This window comes from Egretta garzetta, unplaced genomic scaffold (assembly GCF_000687185.1).
Source record: "Egretta garzetta isolate BGI_Z169 unplaced genomic scaffold, ASM68718v1 scaffold156, whole genome shotgun sequence".
In the NCBI taxonomy this organism is placed as follows: Eukaryota; Metazoa; Chordata; class Aves; order Pelecaniformes; family Ardeidae; genus Egretta; species Egretta garzetta.
Genome location: NW_009260125.1, coordinates 1,106,213 through 1,129,364, shown reverse-complemented (window position 1 = coordinate 1,129,364; position 23,152 = coordinate 1,106,213). Strand labels below are relative to the sequence as shown.

Below are 23,152 nucleotides of genomic sequence, written 5' to 3'. Positions count from 1 at the left end.
CAAGGAAGGCAAAGACAGCGAGCAGCAAGGGCTAAACAGAATCCTCTCTTCCTACTCCCTCTGCCAGGGAAAGGAAGAGAATACCTTGACATGATCGCCATCAGAAATCACTGGAGTTACTCAAGCACTCTCAAACTAGGCAGCGAACAAATGCCTTCACAGCTGGAAGCTAGGCCAGAGCTTAGCATGAAAAATCTAGTTTTATACCATACATACTACTTCTAAGAGTGCCTACTGATGTCAGTGGAAACAGGTAGCTTATCCCTGCAAATTACTCTGAAGAGTAAGCTCCCCGGCACTGCTCTCTAGCTCCTTCCCTTTCTCAGCAAGTGTCCCAGTTTTACAGGGATGTCTCTTCCTTTTCTAAAAGAGCAAACCACCTTTTCACGCTCTCATCACTCTGCCTCTAGGTTTTCATCTTCTTGCTTTGACTAAAACCCGCTCTATTCCTTGGCTACCTTGCAAAACCCTGGATGTGACTGCTTGTAGTGTACCGACTTCCCCACTCGGCATGGAAATTGGGGGCCGCGAAGCAAGTTGGTGATGTACATCACAGCCGCTGTGACAGCAGTAGGGAGGGCTTTCCCGCAGCAGGTGATAGACTAGGTGCATGTTTGCACAAGTCACAGAACTCTACCCTGCCTTCCTGCTGGAGAGCCTCATCTCTAACATCTCTCACAATATTCCCAGAGGCAAGTAAAGCTTCCTGCAAGCAGGCGGTTCCTGTGTTATCCACATGAGAACTGGCCAGTTTCTGAAAAAATCATCTATTTTTAAACTAACCTTTGAGCTCAGAAGCATAAAAATCTAAACTTCCATGCTCTTGTGATACAGTTTTCTTCCACTTGGCAAAACCCCTCTTTTCTCTCCATTTTCTATTTCTTTAGCTGCAGCAACAGGACAGCTATAGACTCTGTACCTAAAACTTCAACAGTAAAGTTTTCATGATATAGAAACAGTATCAAATGATTTTTAATTATTTCAGGATCTACTTGTACAAGAAAATTCTCAAGTATCAACTTCAAGAAGAAGAGTTTGTTAAGAACGAGGGAACAAGTGCTTGGCCCACAGAAAGAATACACTGTCCCCATGGAATAAGGCAAAGAGAAGGAGAAGCAGGAAGCATCTCCCTTGCCACGCCGAAAGAATGTTACTGATGTGGTGTCGTGGTTTAACGGCCAGCAGCTAGGGGAGGCACTATTTTCAAAGGGTAAGAAAAGGAGCAAAGCACAGGTTAAAACCACCCACTTCATCTCCTTTCAGGTATGTTGCTTCTTACTGACCAGTGAAGAAAAGGGAGAAGAGAGCTGCTATAAATCATTGATTACATTATGTGAGAAAACACTCAACAAATCTAAATGCCAGGTACAAAGACAGATGAAGATAAGTTACTTCAGGCCAGCACTAGTTTAGCAGTATTGTATCCTGCAGAAAATCCATTCCAGGTATACTTTTCATTCACCTGTATTATGATCAATTTAGATCTATGTTTAATACACTTTTTGTGCAATGCAACAACCTCTTTAAACAAGGGATGATCAGTGGCCTAATGCTGTTGCCTCTGCATAATTCTTGCTGATTTCCATGACTTTGGGATATGTATATTTGAGGGTTAACTAATTAGAGCCGCTTTGGCCTCAACTGCCAAGGTTACTTCCATACAGAATGGTGGGTTGAAAAATTCCATCCGCTTCAGCGGTGACTGTGCTACATTAAACACTGACTGGGTCACAAAGCAGAGAAGCCATTGAGCTGTGTATATCTGAAACACCACTCATCTTTAATGTTGCCAGAATAACAAGATGATTGCCTGGCCAGTGGTCCTCCTTCACTGGGAGAGGTGTTGTTTTATTGCTGAGGCCAACTCATTTCATAGAACCTTGCTGGAATCTGGGGTCCTTCCACAGGCTTCTAGCTTGAGAACTTAGTGGGTTTTTTAAAAAAATTGTATTTAATAACCACTAGTAAATTTAAATGCTAGTTACCATTCAAGGCAGGAAGAGATACACCTATACATGTCAAGACTCCTATTTTATATAAGCAGGCTCTGTGTTAAAATTATGTACATACACTTCTAAAATCTCCTGACTTTGAGATTATCATCTTACATGGGGGAGGAAAAGAACTTTTGTGCATATTTTCTTAGGTTTAAAAACCAAAGAAATACTCAAAGCCTCACCCCATCTGCTATCATAGCAGGTCATACTGACATAACACGTTCAAAAACAAAGCTGGAGCCTTCAGACACATTACATTAATGTTTCCTCTTGAGCAAACTGAGTAATTGGTAACAGCAACAGCCTTAACTTCTAGATAGACACGTCTGGAGAGAAGAGCAATACACACCCTAACAATGAATTGTACAATTGTTTTCTAAAGCAGGGAACAGCAAGACTTGGGATTCCCAAGTTCAATTTTAAATGCATTGGAAGAATGCTTCCAGTAATCACAGGCACCTTTCCATGTACTGTCTATTCCTCCATGCTCCAACTTCTGCTCTTCTAGCTATCTCCCACCCATCACTTCTCAGCCTATCCCGCACTGTTTAATATTTATACTGTATATTTATAAATACTGCACATGCCCCTTTTACTTCCCCTCCCACCCAACAGAGATACACAGACAAAACTTTTCATTATATTTTTAACAGACGTTCCCTGGAAATTTATTGTATGCGACTGTCTAAGCCAACAAAGCAATGGGTCAAATTCAGCCCTGGATTACCTCCCACAGATTCACTGGAATAACACTGAGGATGAATTTGGCTCTAAGACTCTTATTAGAGAAGCAGTTGTTTGCATTCACAAGTCATTTACTAAACAAAATGAAAAAGTCATCAAATAACATGGGGAGTACAATGGCACAAGCAAACATTTGAACCTGAAACAGATGAAACAAGAAGGAGCCAAGAGCAATAAATTTATAAGGAAATGTGGATGCCTTTGACTAAGGCCAGACAGACATTTATTGGAAGCCAAGATTAGTAAGCTTTACCACTTATAGTTACGTGATCATCTTTGGAGGCACTCTGTGTTTCTTTTAACTGGATCTCTGAACTCACATCCACTTTTCTTCCAGACAACTGTAAATAGGCTTTGAGAGAGGCAGGTACCTTGACTGTAATAGAACCTGGTATAAATTTAAATGAAAGCTAGTTAGTTTAACATTGAGATCAAAGCACGAAACAGCCAATTATTTAGCTAACTTGAATCAAAACATCGTTTGTTTGGGTTTTGTTTTTTTTAAGAGCCTTCAGACACAGCAACCTCTTTTTTTTGTCTCTGAGAGGATAAATGAAGATACCTTCGTTTATCATAACCAGAATATTATGTCACAGGTAGAAAATGATGTCACAGTATTTCCTTAGCAAACATGAAAATTAACATTGATATATACTGCTAGCAACGGCTCTTGGTAGAGGATCTTATTAGAGGAACGATCAAGGGAAGCAAATCTAATAGATCTCACAAGTATTGACTTTAGTTTCATCTTCTAGTTGCATATTTACACTCCCAAGCAAGGACAGGAGATTGGATTTGATGATTAATCCAGCCACTGCATGGCATATGAAAGAACTGCTCCTCTGGGATGATGAGATGATGCTTAAATACTGTTAACAGTAGCAATTTTCTTCACTTTACTGCACAGGGCCAGCTGTTCACATCCTTGAACAGATGCAGTCTCAAGAGTGACTAACTAGTTCCGACTGCTGTGGTGGTTTTAGTTGGGGTAGAGTTTTCTTCATAGTAGCTACTATGGGGCTACGGTTTGGATTTGTGCTAGAAACAGTGTTGATACCACAGGGATGTTTTCGTTAGTGCTGAGCAGGGCTGACACAGAGTCAAGGCCCTTTCTGCTCCTCACCCCAGCCCACCAGTGAGGAGGCTGGCGGGGCACAAGGAGCTGGGAGGGGGCACAGCCAGGACAGCTGACCCCAACTGACCAAAGGGGTATCCCAGACCATACGACATCATGCTCAGCTTATACAGCTGGGGGAAGAAAGAGGAGCAGGGGGCGTTCGGAGCGATGGCGTTTGTCTTCCCAAGTCACCATTATGCATGATGGAGCCCTGCTTTCCTGGAGATGGCTGAACCCCTGCCTGCCCCTGGGAAGCAGGGAAGAAATTCCTTGTTTTGCTTTGCTGGCGTGCACAGCTTTTGCTTCCCCTATTAAACTGTCTTTATCTCAAGTCCATGAGTTTTCTTACTTTTACTCTTCTGACTCTCTCCCCATCCCACCGGGGTGAGCGAGCAAGCTGCTGCATGGGGCTGAGCTGCCAGCTGAGGTTAAACCACAACAACTACATATCTCTCAAATGGCAGCTTTGGTGGCCTGAATAATTCTACCCTTGAGATTAAAAACAGAAACTCGGACTTCTGCTTCCCCTAAGTACATGCTTCTGTGCATCAGACCAAGGCAGATGCTGGGCCACCAACCTGCCCATGTCAGTCATATTTGGAATTACTCAGTCACAGTGTTTGGAAGCTGCACCCTACATATTAAACCAAAACCTACCGAAATTCAGTATACACTTTCTGTATGCGTGCTCCTTAGGTTTTTTGCCCAATTCCAACATTCACTTTAGAAAACAAAGTTTCTTTAAATACACCCCAAAAGTTGAAGCAGAACACTGTAAGAAAACTGATGGTGTAACAACTACGCAGCGGTCAGAAAGGAACCCTAGCCACGCAATTTATATTCAGCAGAATCACTTGCCTGTGACAGTCCTGGTGAACAAATAACTGTCAGTGTAATTCAAGCTTAAATTTTGCTGGATACACAAAAGTCTTAGGATAAGAAAGGCAAAAGGTCTTCATCTTTGGGTCCTCCTTGGAGAGTTGCTCAGCGATGTGACTCATAAAATCCAACACACATGCAGCTAATTTATCACAAATGGGACATTTTCTACACTGCAGCTGTCAGCAGTAACTGAATTTATGGGGTAAAAAAACCTCAGAACTTCATCAACTTTGCCTTTACTAAACTGTGCTGCCAAAACAGATGTCAGGCAATGTTTTGAAAATAACATAAAATAGCTTTTATTAAATACATTCCTCTTTGCTACTAATTCAGAGGCATAACTTAATACTAAGTGATTCAAAAGGTAACTAGGAAATAATACGAAAATCATTTTCTTTGCACCAATGGAACCAGAATAGCTTGTACAGGAGAATGGCACACAAGTGATTTCAATGCATTTCCTTCATTATTCCCCTTCTGAGTAACTGCTAGGTCTTAATAGAGCACAGGCATTGTCTCACAGACAACAAGAGAAGGGTACCAAACACCACAGTCATTTAAACCACCTGATGTGTCTGACAATGTTAAAGCCAACTATAGAAATGCTGTAGAGTTTGTGGTTTGTTTGTGTGGGGGTTTTTTTGTTGGTTTTGGTTTTTTGTTTTTTTTAAACTAGAACTAACAAGATTTATTCAGGGCTTTGTTATTTGCCATTCGGAAGATACAATATTGTAAAACTATGAATCCAACTTCAGGAGTGAGCTTTTAATTAAGAAGTGAAATTCTAGTAAGTAACTGGGAAAAAAAAAGGAAGAATGGTAGGGTAAGGACCTCTCATCTTCATTTTTCTGCCTTCCAATTTCAATAATGGGACATTTCACTAGGAAAAGACAGGGGAAAAAATGTAAAGAGGTGATGGCTGTCACTCTCCACACACATGTATCAGCATCATGGAGTAAACTGTGCTCAAGGCAAAGGAAGTCTGTAATCCAAGTCAACTCTGCAGAATTCTGCTGGATAGATTGCCAGGAAAAAAAATAAGTATTGAAAAATCAAAGTATTCTGTAATCCATTTTAAGTATCATTGCGCCTTACGTATCTATACACATTTGCTAATAATGAGGTAAAAAAGAATGCAGATAACCAACAATCACAAACTCTTTTTTTTCCTGACAGATAAACAGAAAAATCCCTTACCCCCTTTTCTTTTACATCATAAGCTGCCACAAAAAATACTTGTTTCAGTTTGCTAACCTTTCTGGGATTTCAGATCCACTTTTCTCAATTGACTGACATAAACATCTATTGTCCCATGATGCGTAGAAGCTTTTAGACTTCCATCTGATGAATCTAAAAAAAAACAAAAAAAAAAAAGAAGAGCTTGTGTATCATTCATTTTTTTAAATGAAAATTTGCTAGAATCTCTTTGTACTTCAAACTGATTTTGTCAATTCTTCTGTTTGAGAAGTATCTTAGTTTACTGAATATCAGACTTCTCTTAGAAAATCAGGTTTCTGAACAAAACTTATCTCCCCAGTCCAGAACTGCAGCATACACTGGTCCCAAGGCCACAGCCCCGCAGCTGTTACTGGACTCGCAGCATCTACAAGGCCTCAACAACACTCGCCTCTTTCTACAGGGACAAATTCATCTTCATGCAAAGATCAAGCACAAAATTTGAACACTAATATGTATTATTTTCCAAAAGAGTTCATTCATTTGCTCAGACTTTGTACAGGGAGAACTTTACCCAGGAAAGCTACCCCATGCAAACAGTAAGCAGTTGTGCATTGTAACGTGATGTTACACAGAACAACTGTGTTATCAAGCTTTGTCAAGTCTAATTCACTACATCTGAATTTTAAACAAATGCTTGAGATAACTCTTGGACTTTAATATAATGGGAAAACAGCGTTTGTTCTTTGCCTTGGAGTAGAGACCTACATTTTTTCCTATACCTTATTAGCTGAAATTTATGATAACAAAACTTTCTGAAAAAACCTTTTTACAAATAGAAAGCCTTTAAGAAGCCTTAATTGTATACTTCGAGAAGCAGTCTTTAATTACTTGCAATGTATTCCAGCTTTAAATACACAAATTTCCACGATATTACAGTGAAGTCCTAAAGAGCTACCTTTTGAACTACTGAACAGACCTATAGCTGAGAAAAATGGCAAAGAAATCATGAAGCAACTCAAGAAGCATAAAAAAAGTTACACATGTACATGAGCAAAAGGCAGTCAGTGAAACATCTTTTTTAGATACACTGCTAGAAGTGAAAGTATTGGCAAGAAATCTTGAAATATTGATAGAGACTGTTTTTCTTAGTTTCTGGATGCGCATAGGAAAAGAAACACAGTCAAGCTTTCACAACTAGCTAAAATAACAGAATCAAACCTGAACGAAACTTCCCATTTTAAAAAGTAAAAACAGTAATGAGAGAACGAAGTTGACTGATCATAAGGATGTCTAGCATTAATGCATTAAGCTTGCCATACAGTTTTAGCTCTAAATACACTCATCTGGAGATTTCTGATGCCAGATCTCAAGCACAGCTGTGAAAGACCAGTGTATTACATACAGAAGTAAAAACATAGAAAGGGATTATTATCCCATGGCTAAAACTGGCTTCTTTGGAGGGGAAAAGTAATTTAAAGAAGAGTAGCCAGTCCATATTTAGTCAGCTGAGAAACTGAGACTGTCTTTGACTAACAAGAAAACAGTAACAACTAGAATTGGATAGGAAACTTTTTCCCATCTCAGTAGACTGTGTTGAAGAAGTTCTGTTCCAAATCTGAAGGAAAAAAAAGAATGCTTCATTAACTGAAATGAATGAGCTAGGAAAAAAAGTTTTGCTTGTGTAAGTCACAAAACATTTTATTGATAGCTTTTAAAAGCATTTGTAAGTTTGAAAATGAAAGTCATTGAAAAATTTTGTATGAATCAATGTTTTTAATGAACATTTTTTGTAGCAATAAATCAACATTTTAATGTAAAAGCTATTTTTGCAGATACTCCAAATCAAATTTAGTAGCAGCCAATCTCTGAGACTCCATATAACCTTGACAGAGATTTTGTTGGCAACAGATACAGGAAATATTCAGCATCTGACTCTTCCACTGTAAACAAAACATGCAATTAGTTCCTTTATCTGCATCACGAAGAAAGAGGAGTCTCCTGTGATAGGACAGCAACCCTCTCCAGGGAGAACAACTGTTAACAGTTTGTACACGCCCCCAGCTGATGGTACTTTGCAGGGACCAATGTTTATTATTCAGTGAATCCTTCTTCCCACTCTTCAACTGCAAAGCAGCGCTTGTGAGATTCTTCACAGTTGAAAGATGCCTTTTGCAAATCCATTAGCCACACTTCAAGACTGAGCACAGAGTTCCTTTCTAGATTTTCTATTTTATACATATATATAATGGATATACATACAAAAAAAGAACTCTAATTTTGTGAGAAAATTTGTTGTGTTTGCAGAAGTCATAAACAGCCTAAGGGATGCAGGAAGAGGGCAGTAGGCATAGGTCCACCAAGACACAGACTTATCTTAAAAGTACAAAACCAAAAAGCCCCAAAACACACCATAGCTTGAGGGAAAGCGGAACACTGTTTTGGGAGGATGACTTGCCAGACTGACTCCCACAGTACACCAGTGAGCAAAAGTTTCTTATGGCAGAAGAAAATACAGCAAAGTTTCAAAAACACTGAGAGCCTCAGCAGCAGTGTTAACCAAACACTAAAGCTGACTTTATAATACTTGTTTAGCTTTGACCTATGGAATAATACGAAGTATATTTTATGGAAACAACTGAGTATGATTTATGGAAAGAATTTTACGTATATGATACTAAATACAAATGCTTAGATACAAATATGAATGCCAAGAGACTTAGAAGTTGTTCATCACTTCTGCAAAGTCTATTAAAGACGCTCTTTAAGTTTTGTGTCTCTATAAGTATAAACGTATGAGAAGGGGAAAAAACCAGAAAGTGGATTAAAACCAGCAGAGATGAGGTTATATAACAAAAGCAGCCAAATATAAATAAATAAATATTTCAGCAAGAAAAATTATCCTATATTACATAACACAGTCTGGTAGGACAAACACGTAACTGAAATAATAATGGAGATAATACATATTTTACAGTTATGACAGAAGAAAACTAAGAATTTTTTTAAATATACACCCAGTGTTAGCTGATATCAGTGTGAATAACTGAAGGTAAAAACAAGAAAAAAGTGCATAGTTTGAATCCAGAGTTTGCTAAGGACTAACAACTTGAGGGGAAATACAAGTATGAGTTGTTCTACTAGAAACAGAACAGATTGTTACTCTTGAGCAACTTGAGCTATTTAAGAATTTAATAGAACAGGAAAAAAACCAAAAGGGGAAAATAGCAGTGAAGCAAGATGTCCTTAACAAAGATTTTGTTAAGCTTTATGAAAAGTAAGTACAGCTTGAGGAGTAAGTCACATAACTTGAGAAAGACCATGTAACTGAAGATCATTAAAAGGCCCACAAAGGTGACAAAACAAATATCATTTGCAACATTTAGTATCTCCTCCTTCTTCATTTTATAAAGCCTAGTACTGAGAAAGGATTAAACACAAGTGATCTTTCCTTAAAGCTTAAAAAAAATCGTATTTACTTTTCCTAATAGCACGATTGACCTTGCTCATGTTAAAATCAGTGACAAAACTGATTTCAATAGGAAACCACAATTTATTTATTACCATTTGGTTAAAGATGGGAGAAAGTAAAAGACTCCAACATATCTTAAGTGCAAGGAAGATTTAATTCCTACTTAATGGGCTATCTAGCACCATTTGTCAATGAAGACTGGTCAATTTTCTTGCTTTAGCTCATTGTTCTAGAACTGTCACATGAAAAACGTTATGTGAAACTGCAATGCATACAATAGACTAACTGAACATACTACTAAAAAAATAATTAGCAGTCCTTACCATACTTACCATCCAGACCTGGCAAAACTAATGATATAACAAAGTAAGCAAAGAAATCTCTCATTAAAACAATTCCTTTGCTAACTTAATTGTCCAGATTATCCTTTTACCTCTCAATGATCTATTTTCTACCTAGATTTGAAAGTTATATCTATTGGGTATAAAGGCCATAGTCTCTTTGCAGTAACTTATTCTGTTCTGAAAAAAATCATTACAGGACTCAATCCCGCATCGTAATATGATGTGCCAAGTACACCTTCACCTTCAGAAGCCTCTGACATACTGTAGATCAAATGGGATCTTCCCCTTTGAATATCTATCCACACTGCCCGTATCTATACATCTTCTTCCACAGAAGATATCATACTGTGTTAATCATCTCTGCAGACCAATTAGCTATAGGTCTCTACTATTTTAAATGTTTAAGAGACTACTGGGGCAGAAATAACTTCTGAAGAAGTATGTGCCTCTACTCAGGAACATGTTTGTCAATAATATGAAAGCCCCACAAAACCTCCCATGGAAGTCTCAATAAATGATATAAAACTGCTCATCTGTGAGCGTCAAGTTGGAGGCCAGTAACTAGCAGTGTTCTGCAGGGTCCATACTGGGTCCAGTCCTGTTTAACATCTTCATTCATGATCTGGATGACTGAGCAGAGTGTATCCTCACCAATTTGCTGATGACACCAAAAGGTCATGCTGTCATACAGAAGGAACTAGATAGGCTGGAGAAATGGGCTGGCAGAACCCCATGAAGTTCAGCAAGGAGAAGTGCAAAGTCCTGCATGTGTACAGTACAAGCACCAGTACATACTGGGAGCCACCCAGCTAGAAAGCAACTCTGAAGAAAAGGACCTGGGGCCCTGGTGGACACCAAGTTGAACACAAGCCGGCAATGGCAGCAAATGGTATCCTGGGTGCATTAGACAAATCATTGCCAGTAGGTCAAGGAAGGTGATCCTTGCCTTTTATTCAGCACTGGTGAGGCCACACCTGGAGTTCTGTGTCCAGTTCTGGGCTCCCCAGTACAAGACACCTACAAGGAAAGGCTGAGAGAGCTGGGACTGTTCAGCCTAGAGAAGAGAAGGCTCAGGGGGATCTTGTATATACCTTGGAATATTGGCATGTCCCTGGAGGTATTCAAAAGCTGTCTGGCCATGGTCCTGGGCCACCTGATCTAGGTGACACAGCCTGGAGGGAGGAGGGTGGACCAGATGACTTCCAGAAGTCATGTTCATGAAACATTATGCTTTCCTTTCTAGGACTTACTTTCTATTACAGATCAAAACATAACAGTCTCCTTTTAATAACAGGATTTCATTATTTCATTTTCACAGTTTCAAAATTCATAGCTTTTAACACTTGTAAAGGAGTAATAAGAAAATGTTAGCCTTAATTTTAATACATTTAAGGAGAACGCTGACCTACTGAGGAAAAAAACCCTCAAACTACAGAGTGATTTCTTCAGTGTCAATGGTATTTTATCCCAACAGGACGAGCACTTTGGGTTTTGCATTCGAGATCCAATAAATAAATAGTATTCTGCAATACTAAATACAGCCCTGTATTTTAATATGTGTAAGAGACATGCAGTTCTTTGATATCATAGCTGCTTCTTTCCAAGACAGAAGAATATATTAGTCTAGCTCTGCATAGATTCAGACTTTCAGATTTGTTCTGTTGATGTAAATCTATGGAAATTCTATCTTCATTAGCCAGGTTTTTGTAGATTGAGTGGCATACGTGGGAAATGTATGTGTGAAATATAATGAACAAGCTTGATATTTGTAGGATACTGCATTCCCTAGAACATACCTAATGTATATTTAATAACAGTGGTATTACTTAAGGCAACATAAGAGCATTTTGGATTCAATTATCAAGAGACTTCATGCACCTCAACTAGTGAGGGAAGCAAACAATTTTTCAGAAAAATCAATTATTTTTCCACTTGTGGCATCCTATAAAAGACTTTCAGACATCATATCTGTAGGAAAATACTGCCTGTTAGAAGTTATTAGGATTGGATCATACTTGGATGCCTAGTTATATTTCTACTGTCTGGAATGTAGACCAGTTAGTTCTGTATTAGAACAGAAGTAACCATTTGTGGATGAAACGGGTGGCGAGTCCTTAATTTTTCTGCTACAAACAAATACATATTGATAACTATAGCAAGATATATATTTTATACTTGTAGAATGTATATCTTATCAAGAGAAAAAAAAAATATTGCTCAAAACCCAATATAAACTTAAGTACTAATGTAACATCCAGAATCTTCAGTGCCATTACATTAGATGCTATAAAGCATACTTGATGTAACATCACCAAAACTGTTAATTACTAATAGAACATGTACAGAAGTAAAAAAGCTTACTTTTAAGCTGCAAGGAAAACCCTATTGTTCTCAGGAAGCAGCTACTTTTTCTATATGCACCAATTTTAAGTAGTTCCTCCAAGACATAAGCTCTGTCCAGAACACTATACAATCTACCTTCAAAAGGACACAAAGAGAAGGAAACGGAACATGTAAACAAAGACTGATGATAAAACCAAGTAGTAACTAAGTAGATATTAAGTCATAGTGGACTATTTTTTTTTTTTTTACACTTTCATTTTTTCCATAACCTTACACTTGAGGGATAAGAAAAAGCAGCTGATTCCAACCTGCCTGGAGAGCAGCACCCTTAATATAGGATGCTGTGGAAGAAAGCATGGAAACAATGGGAAAAAACATGACAGGTTTGTCATCAGCAGAACACAGAAGGTCAAGTTCTGACATACAAGGTTGGAAGATGAAGGACACTTAAAATGAGAACCAGAACATTAACATACTTCAAACAGATAGCAAAGACTGTATCAATACAATTAATTGCTATTAAGAGACAAGTGTGTGCGTGGGTATTTTTTTAATGTACTTAAAAGCTGTACTTTATGAAGTACAGTAAATGCCTCCGATTCAGAAATTAGGTTTTTAATTTAAAAATTCCCTAGATCACATATTAAAAATTGAACCCTCAAGACAAAATTCACAGATGCAGCATTACTTCTAAATACACTAAGTTTATTGTTTTATTTTTCATTTATCCAAAACTGTCTTAAATACCATAATAATTTTCTATAACTGATTCCCTTCTTGAAATAAAACTAGTGTTTTGTCTCAGTGCTAGGAAATTGCCTTATGATGACACACTCATCACAATAGAGGAGCTCAGGCACCTCAGTTCACTTTCATGTCAGAACTATACTAAAGTTTATGTTTGAGAAAGTTTAAGTGTTCTCAATTGTTAGGTTTCAGTCAATGTAAGACAGTGGACATCACAGCAAGTCACTGAAGCCTTTAGGTCATCTAGTGTGGATTACTGAAGGAAGAATTAGCAGAGTAAGGCAAGCTGACAGAGGTGTATTTACAAAAACGTAAAAACACCCAAAAACAAAAAAAAGAAGAGTTTATTGGAACTCAGAGTTTTCCTTGCCAGAATAAGTCCCTGCTGCCCATAAACTGGTTAAGGTTGTTTCCTTCTCTTTGAAACAAAAGAACCACCATAAGCTTTATAATTTCAGGCTATACCAAACACAGAAGATTCTTCAGTGCATAATTGCATTAAGTGTAAGTAATCCCAGTAAGGAAGAACAATTTTTTTGAGATGGTAGGGGAAAATTTGGCTTGGCAGCAGAATAGAGAATACATAATCACACCATACCGATAACATTGAGAAATAAGCAAATTCTAGCAGGACTGAACATGAGCCAGCAGCGTGCCCTGGCAGAAAAGAAGTCCAAGAGTATCCTTGGCAGTATTAACTGGAACATGGCCAGTGTATCAAGGGAAGATTATCTCCCTCTACTCTGTACTTGTAAGACCACACCTAGAATACAGCACCCAGCGTTGGGGCTCCTAAGAGAAGGGAGACATCAATAAACTGGAGTGAATTCAGCAGAGAAGCACCAAGATAGTCAGGGTATGGAACACCTTCCCCATCAGGAGAGGCCGAGGGTCTAAAGCTTGCTCAGCCTGGAGAACAGACTGCTTCAGGACCTGACAGCAGCCTCCTAGTATCTGCGAGATGATCAAGACGACAAAGCCAGGCTCCTCAGAGTGGTGCATGATGAAAGCACGATAGGAGAGACACAAGTTGAAAAAAAAGAGTTTCAGTGTGGATAGAAGGAAAATCTTTTTCACCCTGAGGACAGTCAAGCAGTAGAACAGTTTGCCCAGAGAGGCTGTACAGTCTGTTTCCTTGGAGGTTTTCAAGACCCCAGGATAAAGCCCTGAGCAACCTCACAGTTGGCATGGCTTTGAGCAGGAGGTTGGAGACTAGAGACTGCTTGAGCAGGGGAGCTGGACAAGATGACCTCCAGAAGTCCCTTCCAACTTCAACCATTCTATGATTCTGCAACTTCCTGAGTTCTCTTCCAATCTGAGTTTTCCTATGAATTTACCGAACAAAAATTTAAAAGCTTAAGCTAGTTCTAAAAACAAAGTACTCCATTGCTTTTTGTAAGATTATTCAGATTTCTAATGACTATTTTAAGTAGTAACTTAAACTGGAAGTAAAAATAGGTCTGGTTGCTTTAAATTAAGAAGCCATTCAAAATCCATAGAACATTTGTTAGAAGTAGGAAGCTTCTAGGATAGGGTTGGAAAACAATTTGTCAGTGAATAACAAAGCTCACAGTATAGAAAAAAAAAGGAGTAATTCCTACTTTCATATTCTAACAATGTCAGTGTGAAACACTGACGTATGCCAGATACTTAAAATTGGACTGAATTTTGGATAGTTTTCAAAAAATAAAAATACTTACACAAACAAGTAATAGCAAAACAAAAACCCCCGCTATTCTATAAATAATCTTAAAAAGCAGAAAATTAAAGAGAGTGAGAGACAGCAGCATTAGTTTCCTGTTTTAATGCAGAATTATATAAGAATAAGACTGACAATAGTAAATTGTATTTTAAAAAATATTTTGAAAAAACCTCCAGCACTCTCAACTATGTTATAGTTTGACTTTTTAAAACTCTCAAAAGGTAGGGATACATCCCCAAAACCTAGAGATGAGTGCATTTTTTCAGTTAACTGATAAAATTCTGCCTCCAGTGAAATAAGTTGCATCCCTATGAAAACTCAGCCAAGGAAGTTGGAAGACCTGAGCTGTTCTTCCTATTTCTATCAGCAAATCCCTGTCAGGTCTCTGGCAATCCAACAAGATATCTCGTGGCACAAATTTCTCATACACAAAAACCTTTCACTTAAAATTTTACATTTTCTTTCTTTAAGTTTTTAGAGTTGAACCACTGAATTTTAAAAGTCAATTGCCTTTGGAAAAATCCATGAACATCTAAAGAATGTTTAATGCTCTTTAGGAAAAGATTAAATCTAACTAGTGCTTTCAAAACTGAAGTCTGAAAAATAAAGTTTATTCAACTGTAAGATGTGTCTTAATGTTTAAGCTGAATCTGGTTAATTAAGGAAAATCATCATCATCTGTTGATGGAAAAAGCTACCTCCTGTGTTAAAACCTTTATTTAAACACTCTTCATATTCTGAGAGTTTATTTAGCAGAAGGAAAATCAGACTAGCAAGCTTAACTTAATTCTGTGGTTTAATGACTAACTCATAAGAATGTGTATTGCACTCATTTTCCAGGAATGTTAATATAGATTGCTCAGAAACATAAGAAGAGTTGTAACAGTACAGCTCGTCCCTGAACAATGCTTATTGAGTGACTATGGTTACTACCATTAGCAGAAGTCTTTGAGATTTGGGCCTGTAACCAAGTTTATTTACAGAAGGGGGAATCCTTCTACGTACATTCAAGAGACACTGAGCCTTGTCTAGGATTCTGTTACTTCAATTTTTCTGCCATAGAAATATGCAGAATTTGAGTTTCTTACTTCTGTGTTGATGTACTATGAAATAGTCAAATAAGGGCCCTAATATTTTCCTAGAATAGCACAACTGCTATAATGTATACCACAATCAATATCTCCAAGTTGAGCATTTATACAACTGCATAAGTTCCTGAACAAAAATTTATGAGTTGTTTTTCTTTCTGAAGGGAAAACAATGATTAACATAATGGCTGGAAACATTTAAATTATCATCAGCCTTCCCCCCCAATATGCAAGACATCAACTTTTTAATGCTTTGTGATATAAAAATTAAACATAGCTAATCATTGATATCAACAAATGTAACAGAGAACTAGGTTAAAGCAAAATAATTGCATTTGATGCACACTTAGTATTTTCTCATGTCCTTTTATCTCATTGCAACCTGAAAGATGGCACCTAGACTCAGTCTAACTTGTGCAAAGCCCAGCGGGTATTACAGTATCAAAAGCTAGACAGTCAAGTTTGGAAAGGATCTCCTTTAGCTACACAGCTATCAATACTACTGAAAAGAACAGATGGTAGAAACGTCTGTGAGGAATCACTTCCTTTTTACTCTCCCTGTGAATATTTAGCTTTTAGAAAGGAGAAGCAAAGAGTGGGAAAAGACATATCCCAGAGAGAAGGTAGAACCTACCTACTGTGATACTCCCTGTTTTGGTCTGAAGGCTGGTGTTACCTATTAGGAAAAGAAAAGGGGGAAAAAAAATGTTAAAAGCATATTATTTAAGTAATTTCTGAAATCATAACAAAGACTAAAGTAATGTAATCCCATACAAGAGCATTATAGTTGTAGTAGTATATCTGATTTGCATATAAAAGCAAAGTAGCATAAACCAGTTATATTGCTTGAATATCATTGCTTTACAAACAAAAATCTCAACACATCTGGGTAACAATGAAGTGATTCCAGACAAAAAATGCCACTCCAAGTAAAGCTTAAAGGCACAGACCAGATGTGAGGGAGCAAAAAGCAGAGAGGCATTGTGAGGCTAAAGCACGATATTTTCTTGTTTTATTTTGGGCCAATTTTTTTAATTGCTCTGATGCCTGCAACAGCACTATGGATAATTTAAATAGTTCAATAGGATGAGTAAAAAAACCTGTTTCTATTTTCCTTTTTTTATATACATACACACATGCCCCTTTCCCTCTGGGGGGGATTTTTTGCTTTATGCTCAAAGGCCACTTCCTTGACAATCATCTAAAGAATCACTGAATGTTACCTTGTCCCTCCAAGCTTATTCTTATGTGCATGATGACCCATTGTCAATATTTTTCATTGGATTCAGCAAGGTCTGAGTGTGTTGGGCAAACTGGAGACCATCAGGCAGTGTATAAGGCATAAAATGTCAAATGGTCTCCTACTGACGTTACATTACTGACCTTGCATTACTTTGAACAGGCACTCGTGTTTTATCCTTAAGTCTCAAAATACATACTCTTCCCCTTTACCTATGGTAGCAAAAGAATCTGGAAGAAGGACAGAGGTACCTCATAACAGAAAAGCCATCTATGCTGCTAACAGTCTAACTTCCATATATGTTACACATATATAATTGCCTCCTCAAAAATGCTTTAAATTAAAAAACTGAACTATGACATGTCATTCCTCCCAGGAGGATAACAGATTGAAAAATAAGGTTGATCACAGTAATTTAGTAATACACAGTATTCACAACAATTTTCAGATCTTTTAGAAGAGGCCTTTAAAATCTGCAAATGGATCAAGCTCAGCTCTCATCTTCTGTAATTACATGGTAGTGAACAGCCATTAGGGTAGCATGCATTCCACTGTATATGACCTGTAGTGTTTTTCTTAGCAGTCCATGGGCTAAAAGCTAGAAACAAAGCCTATAATCAATAGTCTTAAATTCATCATTTCAAGCACATACTGTACAAAATACTTAGGGGTTCTGAAAATCAGTCGAAACAAAACCATATTTCAATGAACTTCAAAGACATTTGGCTTTACTGTTTGCTGTTTTTAAAAGGCACACTGTAATTATTCTACCCTTTTCCCCATTTTATTGTGACTAGTACTTATTTTTGTAGAACCTACAAAAAAGCCTAGGGTTTTGTCAGCTAGCAACTCCCATGGAGCTAAAGCTAGATTATACTCTGTCTGAACATAGACCCTGGGATTTGCTGGTCTGTTCTTTCATTTTTCTGAGGTTTTTTGTTTTCTGTTTTGATAAACAGGTCCTTAAATAAAAAATAGTAAACATTTAGAAATCAAACTCCTATTAGCCACAAACTTATATGGTAGATATGAATAATGTTGTGTAATGCAAACATTTTAGTGTGATAGGCTCACTACAAACGTTGAACTAGAACAGAAGTTGCTTTTAAAACAGATAGGAATGTCCTGATGTGTTGTGACCTGCACTGCCTACAGACAGTGCACAGAATTGTACTTTTGGCCATGTAATTGTTCCATGGAAGCCAACACTTAATGTACAATTTTTAAGCTAGCCAAGTATTTTTTTTGGACATGTCAAAAGCAAAGAGAGAAAGATGTGACTAGAGATAATTACTAGGCAAACTAGAAACCTCAGTGGCACCTGACATCTGTAACACCAGATACAGAAACTGATTAAAATTATTCAAACACAATTTCTTCAAAATAATGTATTATTCATTTGCTGTAAAGCTATGAAGCATACAAAAGAGCAATTAAGAATGCCTACATGCATATTTTCTTACCTTTACTTTTTTTTCCTTTGCAAGACTGATTAGATTGAGAGGCCATTTACCCCCTTTCCCTTCAGCTGTGGGTTGGACTACAGAAAAGCATATGTGTACTCACCGATATTTCCATAAATATGTTAATCCTCCATTCTACAGGGATCTTAAATATTTTAGTGACTTCAGATACATACACTAGAAACAGCCCATTTCTGGACATTTCAATCTAGCCATCTTATTAGATGTATGAATTACTTAGATTTTACATTAAAAGGTGCCTGCAAAATGTAAGCCATTTTGTTCTTTTAAGACAGCATCATTACTCAAATTCCCTGTAGCGAGTACAATTTACACCTTTTCAGAGACAGTCATTTTAAATAGGAAAATGCTTAAGAAAGATACCTTAAAAAGTCAATAGAATTTAGGATTTAAATTACTGAAGTACAAACACAAGAATTACGCACTGAAAGGAGTAAAACCTAGCCGACAGTAAAAAGAGAGCTAAACTCAAAATAAAAATCAAATGTTCAAACTACCATTTGTATTCATCCTGCTGACAGTGATACAGGCATTCTATAAAAAACCATGATAGTAATTTTTGTTCTGTAACAAAAAAATAGTCTCAACAACATTAAATACATGGTGCACAGAATATGCATTCAACTTTCTTTAAAAATAAAGGACTCAGCCAATCTTTTGTTTGTAGTTTTCTTATATCTTGTTGGTGAGGGTTTTTTTGGTCTTTTTTTGTGACAAAGAAAATTTCACTTCTGATTATATGCTCATGCCTCCATAATCTGAGGCATTGGACAGCAAGAATATAGAAGACTGTATCACTGTTATGGGATTGCTTAAGGTCTGCAATACAGAATCACTACAGTGTTTCTACACAGAGTCAGTTTTAGCCTTCCAGGTCCCAATTTTAATTCCATTCAGGCCCTTCCTGAGCCAAATTTGCACTCAAACTTGGGCACTGACAGTGCTGGAATTGTACAGCCCAAGTTTCAACTACAAAATGGGTCTCAGGCAGATTTGTAAAGTTTGTGTTGCTCTGACTTCAAAGTTCTTGGTGCAAAAGCAATGAAGTCTCATTCAGTTTTGTGCACGTGTGCTAATTTTATGCCAACTATAATATCAGCATACTGTCAGCTATAGGGAAATAGTGGGCTTGATTGCCCAAGAAACAATCTGTCCAAGTGTTTACAAACAGTACTACTACTAAAATTGAGCTACCTCATGAGCAAAGAAAGGGAGAGCGACTAGAAGGGAAAGTGACCAATTCTTTTTTTACAAAATTATAATCTGAGTTTATCTTTTCCACTTATAAATATGTATGTATATATATGCAATATAATAATTTAAAAGACTTTAAAAGTATTTGCTTGTTATTAAAACATGATTGAGGGGCATGATATTTTGCAGAAAATATTTTTCTGAAAAAAAAAACAGACTAGAAGGTCAAGCAAATGTTAATGTGCAATTGTTTTTAAAAGAAACAGCTAAAATAATGTTAGAGGTGTTCCAGACCCACTTAGTAGAGAGCTCATGAAAATAATCCTGACATAACATAAGAAATGTCTGTATAATTTTGCTACAATTCTATTTGTTTTCACATTGTTCTTCAGCTAAATGACAATGAGGCATTACTAAGGGAGTCACTAACATCAGCAGTTATTTCATTTTTGCTCCAAGAAAACAAAAATAAACTTTTAGATGTGCACAGAGGCACGAACATGCTCACAAGCTGATCATTCCACAGTATCATTTTATTGGTTTGAAGTTAGGAAAAAACCTAACCAAAACAAACCAGCTTGTCAGACAGAAGTACCAGGAACAATACAGTCTATATGTTAGAAAAATACAAGAAGAAAGTCTGATTACCACCTACGCATGCTGAAGAGAAAACTTTACCTAACAGGTTTAGAAACCAGTCTTAAATTTACTATAAATGAACAAAGGACTTGCTCCTTTAAGGAAGAAGCAAGAGTCATTTCTCAAACAAGATGACAGCACAGAATTGCTAAGAAATTGCAGCAAATTGCTTATAAGGCATATAGGTGGAAATCTGGAACACTGACTCGAGTAATTTTCATTCTTTGTATATCCTCCACTTTGCTTTAGTTAATGTTAAATCACCAAACACATTACAGCCCAGTCAGAATTCAGTAGGAATTTTGTTAAATTAGAAAACCACACCAGATTCCAACCCTGACCACTGTTTATATAAGGACACTCAAGTTAATTAGTTTTAGTTCTAGGTGAAGGACAGTAAATGGTGGATGGATTAGAGATTTTTTTTTTCCCCAATCAAAGAACAGAAAGTGTCCCCACTCTGTTAGTATAGTGTGTCAGCACACACAAAGACCATTTCTACTAAAAACTTCAAAATACCTCCAAGTTCTACTATAGTCCTTAGTAGATGCTGTTAAGAGTCAACTTCTCTTATGAAGAAAATTAAAGAATGAGAAAGTGGAAGAGAAGCCCCTTTACTATTTTTAGCATAATTTTCATTGCTGGATTTTGAAATATTTTTACATGCTTAGGATGCGTGATACATTTCTTTCCTATAATACGCACTTTCTGTTATTTCACAAGTGTGCTTATAAAATTCTTTTTAAAAATACAGTATGCTATATGGTAAGTTAATTCTCATCAATTCAGTCTCTAACAAATACAGAACGGTTTTGTTCACATACTGTGCACAGTTGATTTAGTGACAGCGTATAGCATGAGCCCATTTGTTACTGTGAACATTATGAATACCTTCAAAGCAGCAAAATTTGTGACCGTGTTTCCTTAACCATGTGCCAGTATTTCCTTCTTACCATGAATACTTCCCAGCAGAATATCACCAGCCACTGAAGACAAAGATGATGATTCTGCATAGAGATACTTAGTTTTCAGCAGCCCATCTTCAGTAGATATGTTGATGGATGTCCCCTGAAGCTTCTCTATATTCACACTCTAAGAGAAATAAACTTAAATAAACATAATGGAAAACTTGTCATGACAGTTTGAAAAGGCAGAGGGAAGTAACACTATTTGAGGCAAAACAAATGGAAAGCAGTTGTTGGTGCAGAACAAATGGAATCAAGTTCTTAGTTAAAAGCTACACAGGACAAAACAAAAAGCCTTCTCATCCAAGAGCTCTGACCAACAAATTAATAATTCTTTACAAAATTCCTATTAATTATTACATCCATCATACAGGCGAAGAACCCAAATACTCTCACAAATGGATGAAAGAACAACTTGATTTATTTTTAAAAATCAAGCCGCTTCATTTTGAAAAGTAAAAAAAGGGATTAGCTTTAATAATGAAGACCTAATGTTCATACAGCATTATGACACCTAAAGCACTAGTAATCAGTTTTCTGCCACTGCATACTAAAAACGTCCACTGTCTGTTACATACAGATATTAATGCAGATTTTTAACTGGCTTACTTTGTAGACATAGCTTTGGTGAAGGCTTGCAAGGTGCTCTTTTTCTCAGTATAATTGTTCATAATAGTACCTTGGTTATTCAGGGCTCTACTTGAACTTAAGCCTCAAGCTATACAAAGCCTTGAAAAATGAGGGATAAGACCTCCATTTCTACTTTTTTTTCCAATAGAAATGGAGAGAAAGGATAAGATTTGAAAAGTTGCACTATGGATAAATTTGGGGAATAAAAGGTGACAGATGAGATTATCTATGTACAAATAACTGGTTGTGTGACATAACCTACACCTACCTGAACAAAACAGAACAAATAACATGCTTGTGCAACTACTATATGAAGTTAATTCTCTTCTTCCTCAGTTAAACTTGATTTATGATGGAATCGTGCAATAGTTCATACTTAACCCCCACTCAATTTGTTTTTATTTTGCTTACGCAGACTTTAAGTGAATTGCACAAAATCCTTATTCATTACATGAAATGATATGTGGTCTTCTAGAGCAAACCGTGCCTTATGTCAATTTATCTTTAAATCCACTTCATCATTTTAGTATTGTCAGCTTGTGGAAAAAAGTTAATACAAAAAATACATCTGCTTACTCTTCCAGTGTTACATAAGTAAGCTATGGATGAAGTAAGAGATATTCTGACAAACCACAACTAGCATTGCACAAACTCCACACTCTGTTGTGTCCCAAGAAGTGAGCTAAGGAGGCTGGTTCAGTATGGGCTACATGACACCCAAATTATACTGTGACCTTACCAGTCCATACATATTTATGCTGTCTTCACACCTTATGTCATGAGATTACAGAATGGACTTGTCTTAAGACTTTTGACATGACACTATAATACATAGTAGGTCTTCAAGAATGTAACAAGACATACTAGCCTTTAAGAAAGTGTGGTGATCAAAGTGCTGGGCTAGAATTAGAGGTACATGACAGTCAATACCTACACTCTCTGCAGGAGATGCTGCTTAGATGCTATAGAATCTAAGCATCAACAGTAAACAAAACCAATAATACTAAGGCATAATTTGTCACTACTGAAAGTGAGAGCAATTCAGCTTTTCAAACTTTCAATGCTTCTAACAAAACCAACAAGTGGAAACCTTAGCAAATATAAGTTTACATTGCATCTGTCCTAGAAATGTTTCCCACAGCATACTCCAACATTCCCTCACCCAGCATGACAAAGCGTAAACCTGATGTGGCACATAGCCAAAGCAACAAGAAAAGCAACTGTCATTTTAGGCTCTATGATCTAAACTTGTTCTGAAGAGTTAAGTGACTTTCCAATTTTAGCAGGGCCAGCACTGCTATCAGCACAATGAAAACAGAATGAGGTACACTTTAAGGGCAGAGGGGGAAATAAAAGTATCTGCATAGTTTGGGTGCAAACTGGCTGCC

At 37.1% G+C, this 23,152-nt stretch overlaps 1 protein-coding gene across 1 annotated transcript in view; it reads right to left on the bottom strand.

The window, feature by feature from the left end:
- FAM185A (family with sequence similarity 185 member A) overlaps positions 1-23,152 on the bottom strand; it is a 38,710-nt gene that overhangs the window by 7,059 nt on the left and 8,499 nt on the right. The window contains exons 4-7 of the mRNA XM_035896870.1: positions 21,123-21,261; positions 16,247-16,288; positions 5,995-6,090; positions 2,995-3,129 (exon numbers count right to left, since the gene is read on the bottom strand). Of these exons, the coding sequence (XP_035752763.1) occupies positions 2,995-3,129; positions 5,995-6,090; positions 16,247-16,288; positions 21,123-21,261 (412 nt within the window). The remainder of the gene's footprint in view (positions 1-2,994; positions 3,130-5,994; positions 6,091-16,246; positions 16,289-21,122; positions 21,262-23,152) is intronic.